Here is a 26,123-nt window from a genome sequence, read left to right on the forward strand (position 1 = left end):
CCGGCCCGGGTGCGCACACGTGAGGCTGCAGGCCAAGACGAGGGCTGTGGAGAGGGGCGCCCTGGTGGGGGACAGGTGGGGCTGGTGGAGACAGCTCGAGGGGTTCGGATGCGGAGGCGGGCACACAGTGGGATGGTGCATGGAAAGGATTGTGCGACATACCTTGTTCTGGTTTTTTAAGATGGAAGGAAGGTACCCAGAGCGAATTTTATTTTGCTAATGGGAAAACCTAACAGGGAGGGATTAAGAATTTGGGGGAGCAAGCGTATTACTGCTGAAAGCAAACAATCACTGAGAACAAGACTGGACAGAATGTTCTCAGGTTCGGGGGGAGAGGGGCCGGAGAGTGGCGAGTCCCGGGGCAGGCGGCTCTGGGTCTAGGCTGGGGAGGGGGCGCTCCCACCTGAGGTCCCCCTTTCCTGCCGAGAGGTAGGGCAGCTGTGCAGGGAGGTGGGGACAGCTGGGGTCCCCCGCAGGGCAGGGTGGGAATGCCCCATGCCCAGTGCCCACCCAGCTTGGCGGCCGCCTCGGCGCCCCCTCTCCCCTGTGTTCTCAGAGGCGTTGGAGTCTGCGGAGGAGCTTTGCCCCCCTGGAGGGAGCACCGTGCGTGTCCCAGCCTGGCGTCCCCGCCCCGTCACCGCTCTTACCAAGTGCAGACAGCTCCTCCTACACGCACTCGGGTGTCTTTGCGTCATTTGTCTTCAAAGCAGCGTTTGTCCCCACGTTGTGGTTTGCAGAGCAGAAATGGTGCTTTTGCTCGGGGAGAGGGTGCTCAGCAGGAGAGATCCCCCGACGGGCCGGGAGTAAAGGCGCTGTAACTCTTACAGGTCGGTGACGAGAAGCTACTACCGAGGCGCCGCGGGGGCTCTGCTGGTCTACGACATCACCAGGTAACGGGCTCCGCAGCGGCAGCCGGCGCACCTGCACGCGGGGTGCTGTGCGCGCCGGAGTGGTGGTGGCGGGATGGCGCAGGGGTTTTGCAAACAGCCCCCACTTTACCATGTAAAGAAATATATTCATAAGGCTTTACAAAGATAAAGCTTCCCCAGTGTTCCGTTATGCTTCTTTGACCCTTCCTGAAGGTTCACAAAGTGAGACTTTACCTGTGTGGTAAATTATTAGAGTAATTGGCATTGACCACGTTCGAGGTCATCCTCTGGGGGCTTAGACCGCCCAGATTCAAGTCCCGGTCCTGGGTTCCTGGCCGCATGCGTCCTCAGCTAGGCCCTCTGGTTTCCCTGCCTGTCACATGCACCAGTGATGATGGTGTAATACTTGTAAAGTTACTGGGGGTTAAATTGGTTAATATAAAGTTCCTGGCACATCATGAGGATCTGAGTGCACTGCCCGGTGTGTAGCTATCACACACATGTCACAATTGAGTAAAAATTCTGTCCCTTGGTCTCACCCCATTTCAAATGGGGCTCCACGTTGCACGGTGGAGGCTGCAGAACATTTCTGCGCACAGGAATCCTATCAGATAGTGTTCTCTAGCCCCACCTTAGAAACATGTCATCTAAGCTGCATTGTCTGGGGGCCCTTTGTAGGTGGCGTTCGCCCCGTGAGGGGGGGGGCGGGGTTGTCACCCTGCGGCTGTGACAGACACCCGGCCCGTGGGTTTGGAAGGAAGGGCTCTGGCGGGGAGGTGGGCAGCTCCCAGCCCAGCCCTGCCACGCCTGCCCTGGGGCCGAAAAGCTCAGCTTGCCAGAGCGTGAAGTTGTCAGGCTATCAGAGTGTGCCAGCGAGGAAATGTGCCCTGGGTGAGTGAGGGCCGGAAACGGCAGGTCTGAGAGTCGGTCCAGGAGTCAGGCCTGGTCTGCCCCTGGCTGCTCCTGTCCCTTGGGGTGACTTGATCTCTCGGGGCCTCAGGTTCCTCATGGGAAAGAGGGGCAGTAAGAGTCTACATCACAGAGGCCTTGTAAAGAATCAGTATGATGAACTGCTCAAAATCAAAGTACCAGAATATCACACAAACGCATTAAACGGCAGCAGGTAGCTGTGAGGGTCTCTTGCCGGCGCCGCCCATACTGAGAGCCCAGTAAGTCTTCGTAAAACGGAATGAAGGAGCTTCTGTCTTCTTTTGCACCCCGGTTGGGCCAACAGCGAACAGCAGCCTATCTGACTTGCTGTTCCATTTTCTTGGAAACAAGCAAACCCAGTCGGTGTGGCACATGCTGGGGCATTCGGGTATCCGAGTCGGCAGAAGGCTTGTTAGCGTTAAACCCCGACGTGTTTAAAAGCAGTGTGAGTAGTGTAAATGACTGGAAAGAGTTGCTAGTTTTGTAAAATACATGTATTATTTTCACAATCTTGTGTTACGCAGCCGAGAAACCTACAATGCGCTTACTAATTGGTTAACAGATGCCAGAATGCTAGCAAGCCAGAACATCGTCATTATACTCTGCGGGAATAAGAAGGACCTGGATGTGGACCGCGAAGTCACTTTCCTAGAAGCTTCCAGATTTGCTCAAGAAAATGGCAAGTGGCCTTGTACCTATTGCTGCTTTCCAGTGGCAGATTTGTGGGTAATATTATTGCTTTGAGTTTAAGACATTTACTGGAGTATTCAGGAAATGGGAACTTCCTATTGTTTTTACTATAAATCTAGACTTAGCAATATTTTTGCCATGTTGCAGTCTGCCTGCAAAAGGTCCTAAATGATAAAAGCAAATGTATTTGATATACTGTAATGACTTTTCAGTCTAGACTCTGAATATTACAGGTCTTGGTTTAAAGTAAAAATCACAATAACAATTTCTAAAGGTCTTTTTTTAAAAATGTAATTTGAAGCTAAGTTGGTGAAATATTAGATCTAAGTGATCTAATATTTCCATTCATCTAAGTGAATGGAAAAAAAGATTAAGAAATGCTGGGCTTATTGGCTTTGTTTTACTTACATTAAATTTAAGTCATGTGGTTGTAGATGCCTTTGAAACTTCTCTGAACTGCCGAACAGTATACCTGAGAGTGAGAGTGGTGCGTAAAATTAATGGCTGCTTAGATAACAGAATGGTCAGAATTCAGATGTTTTAATTAACTTTCGTTTTCAGAATTAATCAAGAACTTAAAATATCCTGACACCAATTTCAACAGGACTCTAGGACTACCAAATCATATTTTTACAAGTTGACTGGTTTTCTGGTAATAAACGTGTGAGGAAAACATAAGGTATCATGAGCTTGTAAAGAAACTATTCAGAAATACAGAAGCTTAGAAGGAACCTCATTTTTACAAGTAAAGAAGTGAGAGATGGAGAGGTTGTGGCTTACTCACCAGAGCCAGCAAGGGTTAGTAAGCGTGGATAAGGCGTTAAAGCATATAAGACCTGTCGGCAGAGACAGGAAGATTATTTGGAAGAGGAAATTGCCGCTTGGTGCTTCCTCGGTCTCTTCGACAGGCTTGAGTGCCAGCACGAGATATGAGTCACTTTTCAGAAAAGGTTAGAATTCTTCTAACAGTCACAAAAAAATTGACGTTCATTGATTTTTATGTTTTTCAGGTATACGTGATCTTAAACGATAAATTACATTCCGCCTGCTATTCTAAGAAAATGCTAAGTAGGCTGTTAGGAATTGGATAATTATGGTCGTCTTCTAAACATTTGTTTGATGTCAATTTCAGAGCTGATGTTTTTGGAAACAAGCGCACTAACAGGGGAGAATGTGGAAGAGGCCTTTGTGCAATGCGCAAGAAAAATACTTAACAAAATCGAATCAGGTAAAAGGCTTTCCCTCAATGAACGTTTCTTGAGCACATTTTTCCCTCTCTATTTCAGGAGTATCACTTTTTAATATTTCCAGGAGTCGTTTGATCAAAGAGTATTCGATTCTCTCCACCCCCGCTAACCCCAAACTGCCACGTATGGATGTTAAGGTCTGTCCAGCCGGCTAGGGTGGCAGCCCGCTCCTCTTTGGTGGTGGATTCTGTGGCCCCGTCAGTGGGAGCGGAGGGGCCGTCAGTTTCAGGTGGTGTTTGCTCTTAGAACCCCAGCCTTTTATTGGCTCCATCTCTTAAAGGAGGAAGCCAGTGGCCGTGTGCCATGGCAGGGGCCACGTGTGTGACGCTGAGGGGGTTAGGGGACGTTGCGTGGCATTGGCGTCTGCAGGCCGGGCATTGCAGAGAACATATTCCTGAAGCTGCCTGAACATATTCCCCAGCAGTGATCTGCTTTGTTATTGTATTTGTTCTTCAGTAAAAATGGATCTAAAATGACCCTAATTTAGGCAGCTGACAATGTTCTCTAGAGTTGTCATTTTTAAAAGCCAATTTTATACATGAACATTCCCCTCTTAACTGATTCATTCAAACATCTGAATGCCTATTCTATGTCAGTGGCTGCAATACAGAAATGAATTAATCACAGCCCTTGCCCTCAAGAATCTGTCTTCCATGGAGATCTCAAAAGATAAGATTCTAATATGGGTGGTTGAGATGCACAGGAACCTGGGGTCGGTCACACAGAGAAGGAGACCCTCTCCAGCCAGGGCACTGAGGGGGTGTCAGAGAGGGCTTCCAAGGAGCAGGTGATGACTGAGCTCAGTTTGTCACGATGTGAGAAAGAGGGAGCTGACCAAGGGGTTGGGGACAAGGGGAGTCCAGGAGAGGGTGACCCGGGGAAGTGGGGGTCTCATGAGCCGAGACTGAGGGTCAAAGAATTGTTCATTATCACGTGCTGCAAAGAGTCTCAAGAGCTAAGAACTGAGCTGAAAAATATCCAGGGGGGTGGGCAGGAGGAAGGCACAGGTCTGTGTCCACATCAAGACCAGTTGCAGTAGAGGCAGAGAGCAAGTGGGGGACAGCAGAGAGAAGGACGCAGGGTGAGTGTGGGCCCGTCCCTGAGGAAGAGCCAACAGGCAGAGGAGGGGGTGCGCGGCTCCCATGGAAGGAAGAGGCCTGCGTGGATTCTGACCGAGAAGGAGTGGGGAGGCGAGAAGGAGTGGCGAGGCGGAGGGAAGACGGGCGCAGAGGAGAGGACAGAGAACGCAGGCGGTGGGTGCGGTGGGACGAAGGGGTCCAGGAGCCCGGGGGAGAGCTGGGCCTGAACAGGAGGAGGGGCACTTCATCCTTCCATATTTTTTTATCTGAAAACGAAACATAATAATTTTTACTGAACTCGGCACAGAAACTGTTCTTTTTAAGCACTACATGTGACATGGTTACCCAAGTAAAAATTGGCTTGGTATTGAGTATTATTAAGCTCAAACGTGAGGTTTTCTTTAAATTATCTTGTTACTTTAATATTACATCCGTGGATACAGTATGTGTAAGTTGACTCATGTAAGACTTCCAGGATATATTTCTTCTGAGATCATCAAAATCATAATTCCCTCTAGGTGAAAAGCTTCAAAGAATTCATTAGAATTCTTCAGCAGTACTTTCTACATTTTCTAAATGGGAGGTACATTCATAGGGCTCAGAAGCCATTATTTCCTCCTCCTTTTTTATGCAACAATTAGCACACTGTAAACTCTGCTCCATACTTTTTGTACTTACTACCTATGGATCATTGCAAATCCGTTAAGAGACTTCTGGATATATGTGCTGATGTGCATATATATATACATAGTGTGTATGTGTAAGTCATATTTAGTTGGGTGTATTATCATAATTTAACCAGTTTACTTTGGACATTTGGGTTATTGCCAATATTTTGATACAATGCTTTAGTAGACCTTTTATATATCATTTCACATGTGTGTGAGTCTATGTGTAAGACAAATTCCCGAAGTGGAATTGTTAGGTCAAAGAATATAAGCATTTAGAATGTAGGTAGAGGCTGCCGGATTCTTCCTATCAGGGTTGTAGCAATTTATAATCCCACAAGTAATGAATAAAAGTGCTTATTTCACTAACGCCATGCCCACAGGCATATTATCATACTTGGGTTCTTTGCAGTCTGATAAGTGAGATATGGTATCTTTATATTTTAATTTGGATTAATTTATCTTAATATACATAAAATCTTCACATAATTCCAAACTCAAAAAGTACAAAAGAAGATAAAATGGAAGTCACCCTCTACTGCCACCCTCTGCTATCCCCTAAGCCATCTAGAACTTCTTGAAGTCAGCCATTATTACACTTCTTTATGTATTCTTCCAGAGATACTTTTATGCCCCTGCAAACATACATATATATTTTTTTCCTCATTATTCAAAATAATAACATATATACACAGTGTCCTACACTTTGCTTTTTGCATTTAATATATTCTGGAGATCACAGAAGCATTAAAAACTTTTTTAAAGAGACTTGTTTGATCCTCAGGTGAGCTGGACCCAGAAAGAATGGGCTCAGGTATTCAGTACGGAGATGCTGCCTTGAGACAGCTGCGGTCCCCGCGTCGTGCACAGGCCCCAAGCGCGCAGGAGTGTGGCTGCTAGAAGCAGCACGGGAGAACGCAGGTAGGTGTGCACATCACAGCATCTCTGCTGGCAGCCCTCTGGCCTTGTAATCTGGTCACTACTCAGAGTCAGCACTTAACTGTAGAGATTGTTACTGCTTCTTGCAGCTACATTATTGAAAGGAGAGGTGATTTGATTGCATAATTGCAAGTTAGATATTCTCAGCAACAGCAGAATATACATTCTTCTCAAGCTTACTTGAAACATTCACCCAAATAGACCACATTCTGGACTATAACACACCTTAACAAATTTAAAAGAATAGAAATCATACCATCTCTGCTGTCAGACCACAGTGGAATTAAACTAGAAATCAATAACAGAAAAATAACTGGGAAATCCAAAATATGTGGAGATTAAATGTCTAAATAACACATGGGCAAAGAAGAAATCTCAAGAGAAATTTAAAAATATTCTAAACTAACTGGACATCAAAACATAATTCATCAAAATCTGGGGTAATGCAGTGAAAGCAGTTATTGAATAGAGGGAAATTTGTATCACTGAATGTATATATTAGAAAAGAAGAAAGATCTAAAATCAGGCATCTAAGTATCCACCATAGGAAACCAGAAAAAGAAAAGCAAATGAAATCCAAAGTGGCAGAAGAGAAGAAATAATAAGAATTAGAGCAGAAATCGATGAAACTAAAACCAGGAAGTCAATAGAGAAAAATTGACAAACTCAAAGCTGGTTCTTTGAAAAGATCAAAATAATCAATACAATTAATAAGCTTCTAGCCAAGTTAACAAAAAGAGGGAACACAAATTATTAATATCAGAAATGAAAGACGGGGTTACTATAGATCCCACGGACATTAAAAGGATAATAAAGGAACACTGAACAACTTTATACCCACAAGTTTGATAACCTAGGTGAAATATATCAATTCTTTGAAAGACACAATTTGCCAAAACTTACACAAAAAGAAATAGACCGTTTGAATAGGCCCATATCTATTAAAGAAATTGAACCCATCATTTATAAGCCCCCCAAAACAGAAAGCACCAGACCCAGATGGGTTCACTGGTGAATTCTACCAAACATTTAAGGAAGAAATTATACCATTTCTCTACAATCTTTTCACAGGACAGAAGCAGATGGAATACTTCCTAACTCTCATTATGAGTCCAGCATTACCCTAATTCCAAAACCAGACAAAGACATCACAAGAAAACAAAACTACAGACTGAAACATGGCTGCAGAAATCCTCAATGAAATATTAACAAATCAAACTCAAAACATATATGAATTACATACCACTTCCAAGTGGGATTTATCCCAAGTATGGAAACCTGGTTCAGCATTCCAAAGTCAATTAATGTCATCCATCCCATCAGCATGCTAAAGAAGAAAAATCTTATGATCCTATCAAGAGACGAGAAAAGCCATTTGACAAATTCTAACACCTATGATAATGAAAAGTCTTAGTAAACTAGGCATTGAGCAGAATTTCCTCAATTTGATAAAGAATATGTACAGAAAAAAACCCTACAGCTAATATCATACTTACTGTGGGAAACTTGAAGCTTTGCCACTAATATCAGGTACAAGGTAAGGATGTCGCTCTCCACCACCCCTTTTCAGAATCATGCTGAACATTCTAGCTAATGCAGTAAGAAAAAAAAGGGAAAGAGAAGATACGCAGATTGGGAAGGAAGAAATGAACTGTCTTTGTACATGTTTATGTTGAAAATCCAAAAGAATCCACAAACTCCTATATAAGCAATTATATAACAAGGTTGAAAGATCCAGAGTTAATGCACAGAAGTCCATCACTCTTCTATATATTAGCAATGAACAAGTGGAATTTAAAATTAAAAACACAGTACCATGTTAGCACCCAAAAAAGGAAATACTTAGGTATAACTCCAACAAAATGTGTACAAGATCTATATGAGGAAAGGCAGACTGGTTCTAAAGTTTACATGAGGAGGCAAAAGACCCAGCATAGCCCACACAGTATTAAAGGAGAAGAACAAAGTTGTAGGATTGTCACGACCCAACTTCAAGGCACTATTAAGCTGCAGTAGTCAAGATGGGTGGTGCTGGTGAAAGAAAAAGTCAATCACTGGAACAGAATAGCAAGCCCAGAAATACACCCACATAAATACAATCAACTGACCTTTGGCAGAGCAGCAAAGATACAGAAGCACAATGGAGCAAAGATAGTTTTTTCGACAAATGGTGCTGGAACCTACTGTCCATCCACATGCAAAAAAAACAAAAAAAACAGCGAATCTAGACACAGAATTTACACTCTTCATAGAAACTAACTCAAAATGAATGATAGACCTAAACATAAAACTGTAAAAATCCTAAAAATAACATAGGAGGAAACTTAGATGCACTTGACTGTGATGATTTTTTAGATACAACACCAAAGGCACAATCTATGGAAGACATAATTGATAGACTGGACTCCGTTGCAAGTAAAAACTGCTCTGTAAATGGCAATGTCAGGAGAATGAGTAGACAAGCTACCGACTAAGAAAAGTATTTCCAAAAGGCATACCTAATAAAGGATCATTACCCAAATATACAAGAAGTCTTAAAATTTAACAGTACAAAACCAACCAACCTGACTAAAAAATGGGCCAAAGATCTTAACAAATACCTCACCAAAGAAGATAGAGACATGGCAATAAGTATATGAAAAGAAGCTGCACATCACTGTCATGAGAGAAATGCAAATTAAAACAGCAACTTATGACACACCTGGTAAAATGGCCAAAATTCAAGGCACTGACATCATCAAATGCTGCCGAGGATGTGAAGCCCTGGGAATTCTCTCTCGGTGCTGGTGGGAATGCGGAATGGCACAGCCACTTTGGAGTACAGGTCGGCAGCTTCTTACAAAACTATACCTACTCTTACCTTATGGCTCAGTAGTCTCACTCCTTGGTATTTACCCAACGGAGTTGAAAACTCACATCTGTACAGAAACCTGCCACATGGATGTTTGTAACAACCTTATTCATAATTGCCAAAACTTGGAAGCAACCAGCAAATGGATAAACCCTGACACACCCAGACAATGGAATGTACTCAGGACTAAAAAGAAACAAGCTTTCAAGCCATGAAAAGACATGGAGGAATCCTGAGTGCATATCACTCAGTGAAAGAAGCCAATCTGAAATGGCTGTATACTGTATGATTCCCACTATATAATATTCTGGAAAAGGCAAAACTGTGAACACAGTAGAAAGCTCAGTGGTTTCCAGGGGTTTTGGGAGGAGGGATGAACCAGCAAAGCGCACTGGGTTTTTAGGGAAGTGAAAATGCCTGTGTAATACCATGAGGATAGACACATGTCATTATATATTTGTCCAAACCCACATAACGTATGTACACCACCACAGATGAACTGTAACGTAAACAGTGGACTTTGGATGACGACTACGGTGTTATTACAGGTTGATCAGTTGTAGCCAATGCCCCACAGAGGTGGGGGATATTGGTAGTGGGGAGGCTGTGCCTGGGTGGGATAGGGGTAAATGGGAAGTCTATGTTCTTTTCCTCAGTTTTGTTGTGACCCTAAAACTTCGCAAAAAATAAAGGCTTAAAAAAATCCTAATGCAGCCACTAAAATAACATGACAAAGAGTTTTGCCTAAAAAAGCAATATGGGAATTAAAGTGGAATAAACAAGTAATTAATCTAAATAATCCAAAGGAAGGCAGAAAAAGAGGAAGAGGGGGAGAACAAATAGCAAAATGGTACATTAAACCCAACCTTACGAATTAAACAAACGTTAGACGGAATTTAAACTGCAGGAAATCCTCATGCTTTTGCTTAGAAAGAAGGGTGGTAGTTGAAGGGAGTGACTGAGAGATTCTTCTCTATCTTAGAAAGAGGAGACTTTCTTGGGTTAATGAAGTCTGAATATGCCTGTTCCTAAAATAGAAGACTTATTTATAAAGTTTGCAAATGGAGATTTTAAACTTTAAAGATTCCTTTTTCCCATTTGCCACAGTGGGCTTTTCGTATATGGCCAACATTATCTAACAGGTATAGGTAATTTTAAATAAAAGTTGGAAGGATTCGTTAATGCCCTTTGGGACTGTAAGGTACATCTGTACATTTATAGTTAACGCCTATTTCTAAATTGTTCTTAATATTTTTTTAGGTGTTCATACAGTGGTATTTGGGACACAGTTGTCGGAGCTTGAAGAAGTTTTTTACTACCATCTTTTTCTACTTTATACAGAAGTAGATCTTTCTGCAAAAAAATAATAATTTGAGGTGTCATGCAAACTAGTAGATGTGGCTCAGCAAACCATATAAGAAATTTAATTCAAGGGACAATACCACTAGATGTATACATGTATGTAAAAATTTTCAGCTCCATATTTTCCCCTTCGCTTTGGTTCACGTCCTGGCTGTGTACAGCATATACTCGAGCCCAGCACACCTCCACAGCATGGTGTCTGACGTATGATATGAAGGAATGGTGCGCCTAAATGCAGTCTATTATTTTACTTTTTTAATCATGAACTAAAATCAGTTAACGGTGAGGTGTACTTCGGGCACCCTGTCGGTTATCTTGCACAGTTGGCGACATCCACGACCCTGGCCATCGAAGGCCACTGCAGCACTTATTTAATTTCCTTTTCCACAGTCCACAAAGCGTTTACGTGATCCACACTTGAAATAACTAGATCAGTAGTTTCTCATGTAACGAAATAAAATGGAAAATGGAGTTTTCCCATGGACTTTACACTGCCCAGCACTTTTGATTTCGAAGCATCTTCATCTAGACCCGGTCAGGAAGGCTGTCCCAAGGACCTGCTCTGTGTCGGCACCACAATAGCTCTAAGGATTCCGGTACCTTTGACCAAACTTACAAGGTGACCGATTGTCTCTCAGCTGTCGGGAAATACAGCAGCCGAGGACCTGGGGGACTGCACCCCACTCCCTGGGTGCTGCACCTCTTGTCTTCCTGCTGGAAGGTGCCTTGTGTATGTGTGTGTTTTCCGTGGGGCCCAGTGTCACCGCCTCATACCTCTTCCGTGAGTCTCCTCTTGTTCTGTGTTCCTTCTAAGGAAACCCACTGCACCCAGTTACAGTTAAAGGGACACCACTCGTTAAGAAATTTCCATACAGCTTTTGCTGAATACTTACATGCCTTACTACAGCTATCAAGTCAACATGTTTTTCATTTACAGGAGGTGTACTGAGCTATTGAAGTATACTATACACTGTACTACAAAGATTTGTTCTAATATTTTAAAATGTCGATGCAAAATATATATAATAGAACTTTTCTTTAAAGTTGAAATATGTTATTATGAAGGCCAAGAAGATTAGAAAGCATTCTTCACCTTATATGAGGATGGACTGGTAATTTCACCCCCTTTAGTTAGAAGCTGCCTTCTATTTTTGTTGCTATTTTATTTAATCCACGGTGTACAGCTGCACTATAAACCCTGGGAAGTGACTGGGATAAAAATACCATATATATATATATACCTATTTTAGATATTTTAATTTTGTTTTTTCCATGCCTTGAATATTTGATTTTGAAAAGTCAGAATATGAAGCAAATTCTCAGACTGAACTACTTCCTGGACCTCCCTGGAAGAATGTTTCATTCAGTGTCTCATTTATGATAGTTTTTGAACAGCTTTTTGCATGGGATAGGAGCATGCCATTCTACCACATCAGTTTATTCAAAAGCAGGAGTTTTTGGAATAAGAGAAATGTTGTGTGTTGGCTACAAATGAGCCTATAATGAAACCACAGGTACTGCATAAAATTCCACATCCTTTGACCAATAAAAGTTCCCAGAAAGAACGAAACCACAGAGGTTCTTAAAGAGGCCTTAAGGGAAAATGAGGAGGCGATGGTTTGGGACTAGTCAGTGCAGTGTTTCCAATGATTCTCCAGACACAGACACCAGCTGGGTGTCCCACAATTCCATTCTGTCACTGTCTACCTGCAGAAAGCATTACATCCCACAAGGTAAAGGCTTAGTCTGCTCCCGACACACCCCCTACACACACACACACACACACACACACACTCTTCAGAGGCCAGTCGCAAATCCGGGTTGTCACCTGTGCTTCTGATCAACCAGCTATAAACCTGAGGCCCCCAAGACCCCATCCTTGGGTTTTATTCATTTGCTATGACATCCCAGAACTAAGAAGAATTTACTTACTAGAATCCTGGTTTTTTATAAAAGGATATTAGAGGATAAAGATGAACAGGTAGATGAGAAGATGCACAGGGCCAGGTCTGGAAGGGTCTGAGCAGCCCAGGAGCTTTGGTCCCCATGGAATTTGGGGTGAAGCCCCCTCGCACATGGGTATGTTCTTGTTCCCCAATCCAGAGGCTCATGAAATCTGCTGTTGAAGATTTTGATGGAGCTCGATCCCCAGCTCTCCAAATCCCACCCTTTCTCCAGCTCAGTGGTGGGGCTGAAGCTCCCACCTCCTACTCCCTTGGCTTTTCTGGTGAGCCATCCATCCTGAGGAGATTGGGGCGCCACCGTGTCACCTTATTAACACAAACTCCTGCATGCTGAAAAGGAGCACTTTATGAATAACAAAATACACTCCTATCACTCAGAAAACGCCGTGGATTTTAGGGGCTGTGAGCCAGGAACCAGGGACAAAGACCAAGTATATCTCCCACTATACCACAGTCAGTCTAGGAACAAACATTATGTATACATTTCCCACAACTTATTAGACTTTTAGGATGTTCTTAACCTACATTTCTAGAAAAGTACTTTTTCAGGCTTCCTAGAAAAAGATTTTAAACTCCATTTAAACTTGAGATTATGCTTCTGCAGTCCAGCATTTCCGTGAAACTGAGAGCATCACGATTTGGAAATCTGTAATGGTTTTACTGAAAACATACTCCTTGTGACTGACATAAGAGCTTTTGAAATCTTTAAGAACCTGGTTCCTAACAGATCAATATTATTCAGTGAAGAATCTGATGCTAAAATTAGACACACCATTTGCAATTCATGCTGCAATACAGTAGATGGCTGTTCATTTTCTATCAGATTTGCCCCATTTTTGTGTTTTTTTTTTTAAGGGGAGAATTAGGCTTTGAAACACCTGTGGATTTCTATTTGTTTGTGACCATTGTCCAGTGAGTCTCTCTACAAGTCAATCTTCCTGTTCACGTACATACACCCTGGGTTTCTCACTGCTTGGTCATGTCCCAGTTGTATTAACTAATTTAAGGGGTTGTTGTTAGATTCTTAGATTTATCTGGGGACACAGCTGCAGGGAGTCAAGTGGCTAAGTTGCCCACTATCACCCTCTAAGGTTAGAAAATACTGCTTCCCACTGGAAAGAAATGTTTCCAGAGAATCCTGACGTATCCTTGTTTTATCTCCTTTCCACCCGCTTTTTTTTATGCTGTGGTATTTGGAAATATCCAAGGCATCTGTCGTTTCGCCCAAGAGTAGTTGAGGATGCATCTCTGAAAATAACATATTTTTTATGATTTTATGTGATCTCCTTACCACTGGGAGTGTCTTAAAGGTACCATTAGGAGGCCAAGAATGGTTATGTTTTTTCTTCATTTTCTGGCTTGTATTGGGAAAAACAAAGTGCATATCTTTCTACAGTATGACGAGAGGTGATTTCCTGGCATATGGCTACATGTACCCGAAGCACCGTCCCCTGCCCAGGGGGCATTTGTACCTTCAGCAGGACCCCAGGGCGGCACCAGCCTGCCACCCGTAGCCAGCGCAATTCCAGAGTGAGTGGGTACCAGGTGATACACGTTCTCAGGATCACCGCTGCTGGCGGAGGAGTTACATGACGCACACTGAATTTAAATCATTTGCACACCTCCATGTCCTCTTCTGAAGAACTTTGACATGTGCATCTCTGGAAACTTACGCTGACAGAGGATGAGGTAGGCTGAGCCACAGCGTGAACTGCGGGAACCCCAGCATGCTCCTGTGTGCCGGAGGACAGTGTCCTCAAACGTCTGTGGGGAAATGGATGAAAAATAGATAAGCCCGTGCTGACTCCTTTCTCTACCTTCTTGGTGTCCTGTGTAAATTTTATTTTAAAGAGAGCTAGTGTTAAGAAAACAAAGTCGCTAAATTTCTGAGTATTTTACATCCCAAAATATCGTGGAAGTAATTACATTCACTAAGTAGTTAGGGACCAACTAACTATGTATGAGAGTAAAATGCTCATTTCTGTACGTTGGGTGGAGAGCCCTTGAATCATTTTACGCTGAATAGCAAATTTTGTAATATGATTGATTCAGGGTAAGTCTGCCACATTATTCCCTTCTCCAGAAGTCATCTTGGTTCCTGTGGCCGTAAAGGAACATCCCATGCCCTTGTACTGTGCTCATTTTGGGGTTGATGGTGCTTTTTGGGATAGTCCTGTGCCTCCCTGAAGGCCCCTTGCTTTCCCAGCACCCCGTGCTTCGGCATGGACCGTGCATCCTTCACTGGCAATGCACCAGCTCCCCAAGCCCATCAGGCTGCAGCAGGTGTCCTGTAGGATACAACCCAGAACTCCTCTGCTGGGAGCCTTCTCTAATCCCCTAGTGGCCCTGGTGTGTCTGCTCCTTTCATGCACTGCCCTAGCCTTTCTTTTGGTACAGATCGCATGGATCTATGCATTGTCCTTATTTGGCTCCCCTGCTGGGCTAAGACCTCCCTACAACAGGGCTGCTGCTTCTGGGTGCCTGGTACCTGCACATGGGAGGGATCCCAGTGCTTGTGGGAAGGACAAATGGCCAGGCTCATCTGAGTCCCCAAGGCTTTCTAAAGTACTGGATATCCAGCCTGCCCACTGCAAGATCCCTTTTTGCTAAATCCCTTTCTTTCTGGGAGGAAATTTCATAACCCCAAGAGCCCTTTTTCATTTGATGTCACAAAGACTGCAAAGGAGATCCAGTCCCTGTCCCTGACCAAGATCAACAGTGAAATCAGCTACCTGCAAACAAGAACAGCTCTGGGAGGGCTCAGGGGTCCTCCTGAGAAGCTTCAGCAGCACAGCAGGACAAACACCCAGAGTAACTGGGAGGAGGGAAGGAAGAGCAGCTCCATTCTGCGGCATCGGCTCAGCCCCAAGAGGAAGCTCCCCAGCAAGAGTTCCCTCCCCAGGAAAGGGGGCTCCGCCAGCTTCCCCAGCCTTGCAGGGCGCCCCATGAAGCACCCCGGTCAGTTTTGCTCCACCCAGAGACCTGCAAAGCCGAGATGTTTGGACAGCCAGGAGCACGGAGGGGGGACGGGGGCTCTCAGGTGAGCCATGCAGCTGGAGCAGCCATGGTCTTCAGGGACCTGCTCTGTGGGGGACCCCAGCAGGGCTCACCACCAAAGGCACAAACGCCAGCACAGCAGCCGTGGACCCCAGCAGGTGTCACCACTTTTTGTCCCATTCGAAAGCTGCAGCTGCCTGAGTTCCTCCCCAGCCCTCCCGGGAGCCCAGGATCTGCGCCTGCAGTTTGCCCAGGCATCTGGAGCTACAGGAGCCCAGGATGCCAGTCCAGAACCCCACTGCCATGTGCGCCCGTGCGGCTAGGCCATTCTGGCTGTGCACTTGTAGGCCACCACCCTGACTGTCACCCCTGGCAGACCCTGTAGTGATGGGAGAGCCCACTGACAGCTGAGGTCCCCGCAGCTGCTTGGCAAGCGAGCCCCTCCTCCCCGCTGTGTGTTCCTGCCCAGTCCCCATCCCCAGGCCCCCTGCCATGCACAGGCCCATGGGGAGGCCCTGCAGTCGTGGGGAAGCATGGTGACACCAGTGGCCCACAGCTGCCCAGGTCCCCGCTGCTGGCCCTGGCCTCTGCAGCCAAGTCGGCACACCCCCCTGCTCTGGCCACCACTGCTGCCTCCCTGGGCTCCTCGCTGCTGCACCTGAAGGCACCATGGAGGACCCCCTGCAGATGCCCCCCCAGTGCTTGCCTGGGACTACGCCGCAGGTACTGCAGGCCTGCAGCTCAGACCCAGGGGTCTGCACACTTCAGCATGCCCTCCACAGGCAGAGGCCTTCCCTTACCAAAACCAGTCTGAGAGTCTGGGGGAGGCGACTTCTTCAAATGCATGGGCATCCGTGCAAGGTAACAGGGATCGTGAAATACATCAGGGAAACATGTCAGCAGCCACGAAACACCATACATTTCCAGTAACTGACCCCAAAGAAATGAAGATAAAGGAACAAAATAATTGTTATAGCGACGCTCAGAGAGCTATAAAAGAACACAGAAAAATAATGAAATCAGGGAAGCAATACAAGGACAAAATGAGAAGTTCAGCAAAGAAATAGAAAACAAAGAGAAGCAAACCGTGTTGGAGCTGAAGGATGTAATTACGGCACTGAGGAGTCCCACAGAGCTTCAGCAGTGAGCTGGACTGAGCCCAAGTAGGCATCTGGCAACTCGGAAGCAGCTCATTTGAAATTACCCAGAGAAGCAAAAAGGGGAAAAAGAATAAAGAATGGCAACTCACAGGACAGCATGCACACAATCTGGGCGTCAGTGGGGCCCCAAAAGGAAAAGAGGAAGAAAAGGGCAGAACGCTTATTTAAAGACATAATTGCTGGGAACCTCCCAAACCTTGGGGGAGACACTCCGGCACCACGGAGCAAAGACATCACACCACAATCCGAAACTATCTTCTCCAAGACATGTTATAATAAAACTGTCTGAAATCACATCTCCTGGAACAGCCTGCCCCCTTTATGAATGTTGGCGTCAGTGCATAATCACCGAAGCACAGGCGCACCTCAGAGACCTGCCCTCCCTTCCAGACCACAACAATAAAGGAAATATTGCAGAAAAGCAAGTCCAGTGACTGTCTTGGTTTCCCAGCACATATAAAAGTGATGTTTACACTATATTGTAGTCATTAATAAATGACTTAACAAAGAGTGCAATGGCACTGCACGTTTAAAAAAGGTGCATCACTTATCTAAAAAGTACCTCGTTGCTAAAACATGTTCACCATCATCTCAGCTTTCAGCAAGTCATAATTACTGATCCGAGCTGACTATAATGTAATAATGAAGAAGTTTCAAATATTGCAAGAACTGCTAAAGTGTGGTGTAGGACACCCTTTAGGACACAAATAAGCAAATGCTGTTGGAATGATGCTGTCAACAAACTTGCTTGACTCTAGATTGCCACAAACCTTCAATTTGTAAAAAAAAAAAAAAACCCAGTATCTGAGAAGCGCAATAAAGTGAAGTTTGATAAAATGAGGCATGCCTGTATCTTTCTTTGCCTCCTAGGGCAAGAGCTCTAATGTCCAGGCAGTGGGTTTTGTTGTTTGGAGCAGTATTTTCTGGGAACTCTGGGCACTCTGAACTCACCTCTTGATGCCACCTGGTGCAGCCTGTGGGCAGGCAGGTATGCAGACTGCCTCTGTTCCCCATCGCCCTGGGCTGTTTCTGTAAGAATGGAGCTTTAAGCTTGAGGGCTGAGAAACAATTGAGGATATAATTATCAGTAAACATCTGCTTTCAGGCCCAGGCATGCTCAGCAGTCTGTACTGTATGATGGGTCCTAAATGCTCGGGGGTGAAATGTGCCAGATCTCTCAGTTCTGTTCATTACACTCTTAGGGTTGCCAAGACCCCACAGTGAAGCAGAAGTCAGAGCTACATGTCCTGGAAACAGTGCTTGCTGCCTTTTCAAAGGAGCGGTAGAAAAATGGCAAATAATAGTCTCCCTACTCTAATTTTAAGATTCAATGATTTCACCTGAAACTTTAAAATTTTATATTCTACTGAAGTTTTTTTATACAGATTTTTACCTGGTTTTTCAGACATCCACCCTATCAGAGCCACAAAAACTATACTTTCGCACTTAAAAACCCAGTTGCTGAGGGTTCCCCTGCTTGTGCGCTCTCTCTGATCATGGCACAGCTGTCCCCCCTTATCCTCTGGGCATATGTGCCAGGACCCCCAGCGGACGCCTCACTACAGATGGTACCAAGCACTTTATCTATCTTGTTTTCCTATACATATACACCTATGGAGACGTTTAATTTATAAATTAGGCACAGTTAGAGAATATAAAAATTGCCAGCATCACTGCTCTGTGCTTTTGGGGTCCTTATGAAGTAAAATAAGTGTTACCTGAACTCAAGCACCGCAACGCCAGACAGCTACTAAGTGACTGACAGGCAGCCTGTACAGCTGTGCAGGGCAAAGGACGGTTCACATCCTGGGTGGGACCAGGCGGGGCAGCACCATGCTGCTCAGAACAGCGACCTTAAAGCTTAAGAATTGATTATTTCTGGAATTTTCTGTTTAATATTTCAGACTGCAGTTGACTGTGGGTAGCTAGAATCATAGGAAGCCTGTGCCACACCAATAAGGGGGAACTACTGTATGGGATTTCATGCCTACTTTTCTTCTTTAAAAAAGTTTATTGGAAAAATTTCTAGAGAATTTTAAATTTAACAGCTCATTTTTAATACTGTCAACTGGGATATCTATAATAATACAACCTGGAAGGTGCATAGCATTTTTTTACGCTTAAAAATATTCTCACATTTAACGTCTATATAAACAACCCTTGCAGTGATACAGAGCAGACATTAAGTTCATCTCACAGCTGAGGAGCCCACAACACAGAGGCTGGGGGCTCGGCCATCCCTCGGAAGTGGGCAGCAGACCCCGTGTACAACCTCGTCAACTCCACCACACAGTTGGACAAGGCACTGGGGCTTCTGTCCTTTGGAATATTGTCTTCCTTCAACATTTATTATGAAAACTTCAAAAACATGTATTACAATTTTTAAAAGTATGAACAGTCCTCATTTTAACTGGTGAGAGTATTTCCCATTTTTAAAATACCTCTAGTCCTAAATTATTAGAGGTGGGAATATGCTGATTCCATCACTGTGAAACCATGTTTTGAATTTTTTTTTAAACTTGCAAGTTTGGTAACTTGCTTTCTCATCTCTGCCTTTGGTAAAGTGAAAATAAAAATGAAGGATGCATGACTGAAAATGCATGCTGACTTGTGTGCGGAATGCTTGTCGTGATTTTGTCCTCGGTGTGCTCGATCCAGTTGGGAAGTTGTTGGCGAGCTAAGTGTTCTCTGGTTAAGGTCAGAATGTGCCCGTGTGGCCTGTGCCGAAGGCTGTTACCCTCCCCTCGTTGGGAGACTGTGCCCCGCCTTACACACTCAGGTTTGCCTCCCTCGCCTGCAACATCTAATGTATATTGTGTGATGGTCTTGTGCTGTACGCCAATAAACTACTGACCCAGGCTGGCCCTTGGCTGTGCGGTTCCCTGTCTCTTTTTACTTAATTAATCCTTGAGCAAGAGAAGAAAAATGTCATTACTTAGAATTTTTTTTTTTACTTCATTTGTAACTATCTGGTTATTATACCGTACCATCCTGTCTAACTCTTTTCATTTCCAGGACTCATTTTGGCTATAAGCACTGTTGCTCCAGACTTTTACCAAATGCAGTTACATTGGGGACCCACCTAGTGTCCTCTGCTTCAGGCCGAGTCTGATGGCGGGTTCTTCTGCTGAGATGCTGCCTTGCCTGGCAGCCGGGTCTGGGAATCACAGGGTGACGGGGCACAGCAGCAAGCACCCCCGAGTGTCGAGTGGAAGTCGAGTTCGAGGGACCTGTGGGAAGCACAGAAGGCGAACCCAGAGGGTGCCAGGAACTGTCCGGGGCAAGCATGGGGCAAGGGCTCGCAGAGCTGCCCTGGGAAGGGGGCAGGCACAGCAGCCAGGGGAGCTGCTCGCATTCTGCACCTGCCTCTCGGCACCTCCCGCCCCTCCCATGATCTGACCACTGTCACCCTGTGCCACCATCTACTCAGGGTGCTTCACTGCCCTGAACTCGCTGGGCTAGGACATCAGCACCCTGGCTTTGCTGGGAGTCGCTTCGCGGGGCCTTGCCTAAGTCAAAGCTTGTTACTTTCTAAGATCAAAAAAGCCAAATTGTTCTCCGGAGAACTTGTAGCAGTTTACACCCCCACTCAAGAAGCCGGAGGCCCAAACTTAAATCCACAATACCTGTATTTTTTAAAAATTAAGGTTTATATTTTGTCTTCATTGAATTTGAACTTTTGCCGTAGATACTGTGATAGGCATGCAGAAGCGATGCTTTCGTTCTGCAAACAGAGGTCTCCAGGCTCCTGGAGGTGTAGGCCACAGGGGCCCCCATCCGGGGCCATCGGTCCCTGCTGTGGAGGGAAGCTGGGCGGGCTTTGTGCATCCACGTCAGAACACATGAAAAAAGGCCCTTTTGGAAAAAACTTGGTGTGCTTCCCTGCTTGTATTGCTGTGTAACAGATTCATGTTCAAATTTTATTCCTAGAAAAGGTGAGTCTTTTCTGTGAAAATTCAGGCTATGCCTCTGACTATCCAACAATCTCAGCTTTGAATATGGTGACGTTCCAAGCACCCTCCTGCCAGCCTGGATCAGGCCCAGAACAAGAAGGAGCAGCACGGGTCCACTTATACATGGATTTTTTTCAATAAATACATTGCAAGTTTTTTGGAGATCTGCAAGAATTTGGAAAAAAAACCCAAAATTTTCTTTTCTCTAGCTTACTTTATCGTAAGAATACAGTATAGAATGCACATAACATACAAAATACATGTTCATCAACTGTGGTTATTGGTAAGACGTTTGGTCAACAGTAGGCTATTAGCAGTTAAGTTTTGGGAAGTCAAAAGTTGGAAATGGAGTTTGACTCACAGAGGGGCAGGCACCCCAACCGCAGCTGTCAGGGGTCAGCTGTAGTTGCCTCCAGCGCCCTCTGGAGGGGCCACCCCTACCCCCAGGTGGTTCTGTTACCAGCCTGACTTAAGACTCACACACCTTAGAATCTCCTGGGGGAGGATGTAACTTTGAAGAGTGGGTTTTTGCTTTTTCTTGTTCTCTCTAGGATTTTTTAAATAGCAAATACATTCTTCTGGTTCAAAATTCAAAGCAGTATGGAGGGTAAACATTAATTAAAGTCTTCTTGCCCCCATCACACCATGCCTTTCCCTACCCCTACAGGTCACCTCGTGGTAGTTTTCTGTCTTTCCCTAGTTTCTTGATGTAGATATAGGTATTTTTATTCCTCTTGCCTTAAATAAATGGTAACACAGTACATACATTTTTTTCCCTCTATACTATGTTTTGGAGCTCTTTGTACACCTCTGTACATTGAGAGCTTTCTCCTTTTTATTGAAGGTTACATAATGTTCCATGTGTGGATATTCTGTTTTCTTTCACCAGTTCTTTATTGAAAAACAATTGGGTCATCTCTGATTCTCTGTTTCTTTTGAGGTTAATTCCAAAATATTTGATCAATGACAGATGGTTGATGTCTCAGGTTTTGCCCATACTCTCCTGCCCTCATTTATCAGAAAAAATACATTGCTTCCAGCTTTGTCCCTTTCCAATACATAGATGTGGATCACTTAGAACATTTGATGAAAAGGGGGAAAATCCAACAAGAAATGTGCAAGAACCTTTTTGATAAAAACTACTGAAATAAAAGACCAACTTAGTTGGAGACATACTATGTTTGGGGATAGAAAGATTCTATAATATGAGTGCTCCAAAAATAGTAAATCCAATTCAGTTTAATAAAACTCCCAAATGGAATTTTAAAATAGAATTGGACAAGCTTATTCTAAGGTTCATATAAAGAAGAAAATCACCAGGAAAACTGAAGAACAAGGCAGGAATAGAGAGACATGCCATACCAGATACTAAAATACACAGCAAAATTAATTTCAAACTGCTTCAAGCTCAGTGTAGATAGACTGACCCAGAGAAAAGCAGCCTCTAGAAACTTCCCCATTCATCTATGACTACTTATGAAAAAAAGCATGATGTGACATTTTATATCAGTTAAGGCTCATCACTGGATGTTATTAAGTGCATTTGCTATCCATTTAATTGGGGTGGGGGGGAGGGGGGTTTCAATCCCTACTTCACAGCACCAAAAAAAATTAATTCCAGTTGGAGGTAAGATTCAAAAGCAAAGGGCACTTGTGTGGCATTATTTGTCATTTCTAGCAAGGTTTTCTTCCTTATTGACCAGGGACTGAGTGATAATGCTTTTGTTATTTTTACAAGTGAACTTAAAACATAGCCTTTTGGGACAAAGTTCACTAAATATTACTGTATAAGATGTAACTGAGTAAGTTTTTATCAGACTTTTAAAAATAAAAGCATCAGCCTGGAAAAAATCAAATGGGCATATTTATTTGTGTACATTAAAAGAACATAGAGGTTTTTGGATTTTTGTTCTTGTTTTTCTAAGTATCAAAGGGTCAATCTTTCCAAAAGTGATGTAAAATTCCCCACCTCTAAGGAAAAGATTCGAAGTTTGGCTCTGAAACTCGATCCTTTCTATAAGACAAAAGGAAAGAATAAAGTTTAATCTATGACAGGCTATGACAATGCATTTACAACAGGTTTAACAGAAGTATCAAGTATATAGAGATCTTACCAAGGTAGACAAAAAGCGTTTTTTAAAAACAGTGTGCTTTTCTAGTTTTTCCAAAATAATTTTAAAGATTGGCAAAGCATGTGAACAGGCCATTCATCAAATAAATAGTTGGTCAATAAACACGAAAAAGATGCTGACCTCACTGATATTCGGAGAAATGCAAATTGAGATAACCACATTTTGTTCCTGATATTGGTAATTTTTAACTGTTTCTTTTTGCTCCATCCTGTAAGAGATTTAATCAAATTTATTGTTCTTTTCAGCCGACCAGCTTTTTCTCTTTTTGTTTTTAATTTCACTGATTTCTGTTCTTTACTTTTTTCCTCATTCTGCTAGATGTGGGTTTATTTTGCTTATCATTCGCTAGTGTCTTAAGATGGGACCTTAGATGTGATGTGAGAATTTCTTTCCTAAATAAGCTCTCAAAGCTATTAATTTCCTTCCAAGCACTGCTTCGGCTGTACCCACAAAGTTTACTTGCCCCTCCCTAAAATATATCCTAATTTCAGGATTTCAGGCTTCTTTGCTGGATTATCTAGATGTTGTAGATGTTGTTTAGTTTCCAACTGATTTGAGATTCTCCTGTTATCTTTCTGTTACTGATTTCTAGTTTTTCCCATTATAGTCAGAAACATACTTTGTCTGATTTCAATTACTTTGCATTTGTTAATGTTTGTTTTATAAGCCAGGACATGGTCTGTCTTGATGAATGTGCCCTGGGCACTTGAAAAACATGGGTTCTGCTCTTCCTGGGTGGAGTGTTCTATAAATGTCGATTATTTGGTGAATGAGGTGATGTAGCTCTTCAATGTCTTCACTGATTTTCTGTCTATTTGTTCTGTTACTGAGGGGCCTGTGAAAGTCTCCAACCATGATTGTAGATTTGTCTAGTTCTCCTCTCAGATTTCCCCTCATGTATTTTGCCTCAGCCTAACCTTTTTTGTGATTTTAGCCTTATTCCAGAGATCGGTCTAGTCTGTCCACCACAGCTGTTTCACGTCATAGTGTTGCTTCCCCTGGGCATACAGATAATCCTTGTTGTTTGTGCACTCAGTCATTTTGCAGGGATGAGGCTCGCCCCACTTGGTAGAGAAGCCCAGCAGGTTTTAGTAATGTCCACCATGTTCATGACAGCACTAGTGGCACAGCAGCTTACGTATTTGAAGCTCTGTCATTACGTTCTAAGGAAAACCTCATTCCTCCTGTGCTTCCTCTACCCTTAATACTCCACAAGCACACGACTTCACTTTGAACACCAGATGTGTGGGCTTTCCACACATCCAGGAATTCTGTGACACCCACTGGGTGTCGGATAATTTACTTCTATTCTGACACTACCCACCTGGAGAGGGCATCAGACCGCACAGGTTAAGGGCTCAGCCCCACAAGACTGCCTCCCCTCCCCACCGCAGATGCCTGTTCAAAGTCCAGGTTGTCACCTGTGCTTCCAACTGACCGGCTGCTCCTTGGAAGTTCCCATGACACACTCTTTGAGTTCTGTTAATTTGCTAGAGTGGCACACAGACATCAAGGAAACATTTTACTTCCTGGGTTACTCGTCTATTATAAGAGGACTTAACTCAGCAACAGCCAGATGGTAAAGATGCTTAGGGCGAAGTGTGTGGGATGAGGCGCAGAGTTCCCATGCCCTGCAGGCGTGCTGCTCTCTCTGAATCTCCGTTTACCAACCAGGAAGCTCTCTGAACCCTGTCCTTTTGAATTTTTACAAGGCTTCATTGCACAGGTATGATGGATCAACCATTGGCCATTGGTGATTGAATTCGATCTCCAGCTCCTCTCCCCTCCCTGGAGGTTGAGGGAGGTGAGGATTCCAAGTCGCAGCCCTCTAATCACAGGCCCCCATCCTTAGGAGTTTCCCCAAAGTTGCCTCCTGAACATAACTCAAGTGTGGTTCACAGGGGCTTGTCATGAATAACAAGATTCCTTCTTTCACCTTGATGGCTCTGGAGCTGCGTCAGCAAGTGAGAACAACAGGCCGGACACTGTAACCGCTGCCCGCCCTTCATTCCCAATGTTCCTAGTTTCCTTCTGTTATTATTTCCCTTCTGTCTGAAGAACATCCTTCCGCTCTTCGTTTAAAGCAAGTCTGCGAGCCACCGGTTCTTAGTTCTCCGTCACCTGAGAACGTCTTTATTGCACCTTCATCCCTGAGAGATACTTAATCGGTTATAGAATTCTGGGTTGACAACTGTTTTCTTTCAGCACTTCTAAGAGATGTGCTACTTCCTCTGGCCTCCACAGTCTCTGATGACAAATTCCGTGTCTAGGTGTTGATTTCTTTGGGTTTACCCTGCCTCGGGCTCATTCAGTTCACTTGGGAGATTTTTGGCCATCATTTCTGCAGATGTTTTTAAAAACTCTTTAAAAAACTCTTTCTCCTACATGACCCTGAAACTCTGTTTTTCTGCCCTTCTTCCCACTGTTGTTGAAATTGGATGATTTTTCTATCTGGAGCTTTCTTTTGTCATCTCCATTCTGCCACTGAGTACATCCAGTGAGGTTTTTTTAAAAATTACAATTATAGTATTTTTCAGTTCTGATATTTCTTTTGGTACTTCTGTCCACTGTTTCTTTACTGGTAATTTCTACTGGAATATTTATTTGAAGAGTGTTTGTGATTGCTCACGTGAACTTTTTAATAAAAGCTTCTTTAAAGTCTACAATGTATCCATAGGTCACCTTTTTCCAGTAGAGCTACTTTCATGATTCTTCACATGCTGAGCAACTTGAGATCGTATCTCAGACATTTTGAGTTATATGATGAGCAAGCAAATCCTAGGGAGGATGTTGATATTTTTGCTTGGCCAGAAATCTGTCTGGTTAGGCTCGGGCCACGAGTTTGGTGGGTGTTGGTTGTAAGGTCAGTTGTCTTCCAAGCCTTTACGGTGCTGTTTGCACCTGTCCCACGCGCACACCATCTTGTGGGCAGTCTGAGACCTGCGGAGGGGGTCCGCCTGTCAGCCCAGGTCTCGGGTGTGCTTGGTGTGCTAGGGAGGGTTAGCCCCACAGGTGGGGACTGTGAACACGGTGAGCAGGTCAGGGATGAGCCGAGGGGCTTGTGAGGGGCTCCATGGAGTCACTTTCCCGCCTCTCCCTTCTCACCTCCCTCCAGTCCTTTCTGGCTCCTGTGGCCCTCTCTCTCTTTGACCCTCCCACCTGGCACGGCCCACATCTGTAACTGAGCCCTTGCCCTTCAGAGAGGGAAGAAAAGCACAGGCTCTGCCACCCAATGGGGAGGAAGGCCCCTCTCAGACTCCTGGCTTCTGCAGGCTCCCCTGC

The 26,123-nt window shown here is 44.2% G+C and overlaps 1 protein-coding gene across 7 annotated transcripts in view; it reads left to right on the forward strand.

Moving 5' to 3' along the window:
- The window catches only part of RAB4A (RAB4A, member RAS oncogene family), a 98,842-nt gene that overhangs the window by 38,024 nt on the left and 34,695 nt on the right, over positions 1 to 26,123 (forward strand). For 2 of the 7 annotated variants that reach the window (XM_073219966.1, XM_073219967.1), the window contains exons 4-7: positions 828 to 890; positions 2,324 to 2,478; positions 3,622 to 3,717; positions 6,268 to 6,404. In XM_073219966.1, the coding sequence (XP_073076067.1) occupies positions 828 to 890; positions 2,324 to 2,478; positions 3,622 to 3,717; positions 6,268 to 6,383 (430 nt within the window). In that variant the 3' untranslated portion in view covers positions 6,384 to 6,404. Of the gene's footprint in view, positions 1 to 827; positions 891 to 2,323; positions 2,479 to 3,621; positions 3,718 to 6,267; positions 6,405 to 7,493; positions 9,797 to 10,533; positions 11,124 to 13,995; positions 14,404 to 18,922; positions 19,619 to 20,686; positions 22,273 to 26,123 lie in introns of those variants that run through there. The other 5 variants (XM_073219964.1, XM_073219963.1, XM_073219968.1 and 2 more) reach the window with 5 other exon arrangements.

This window comes from Manis javanica, chromosome 13 (assembly GCF_040802235.1).
Source record: "Manis javanica isolate MJ-LG chromosome 13, MJ_LKY, whole genome shotgun sequence".
In the NCBI taxonomy this organism is placed as follows: Eukaryota; Metazoa; Chordata; class Mammalia; order Pholidota; family Manidae; genus Manis; species Manis javanica.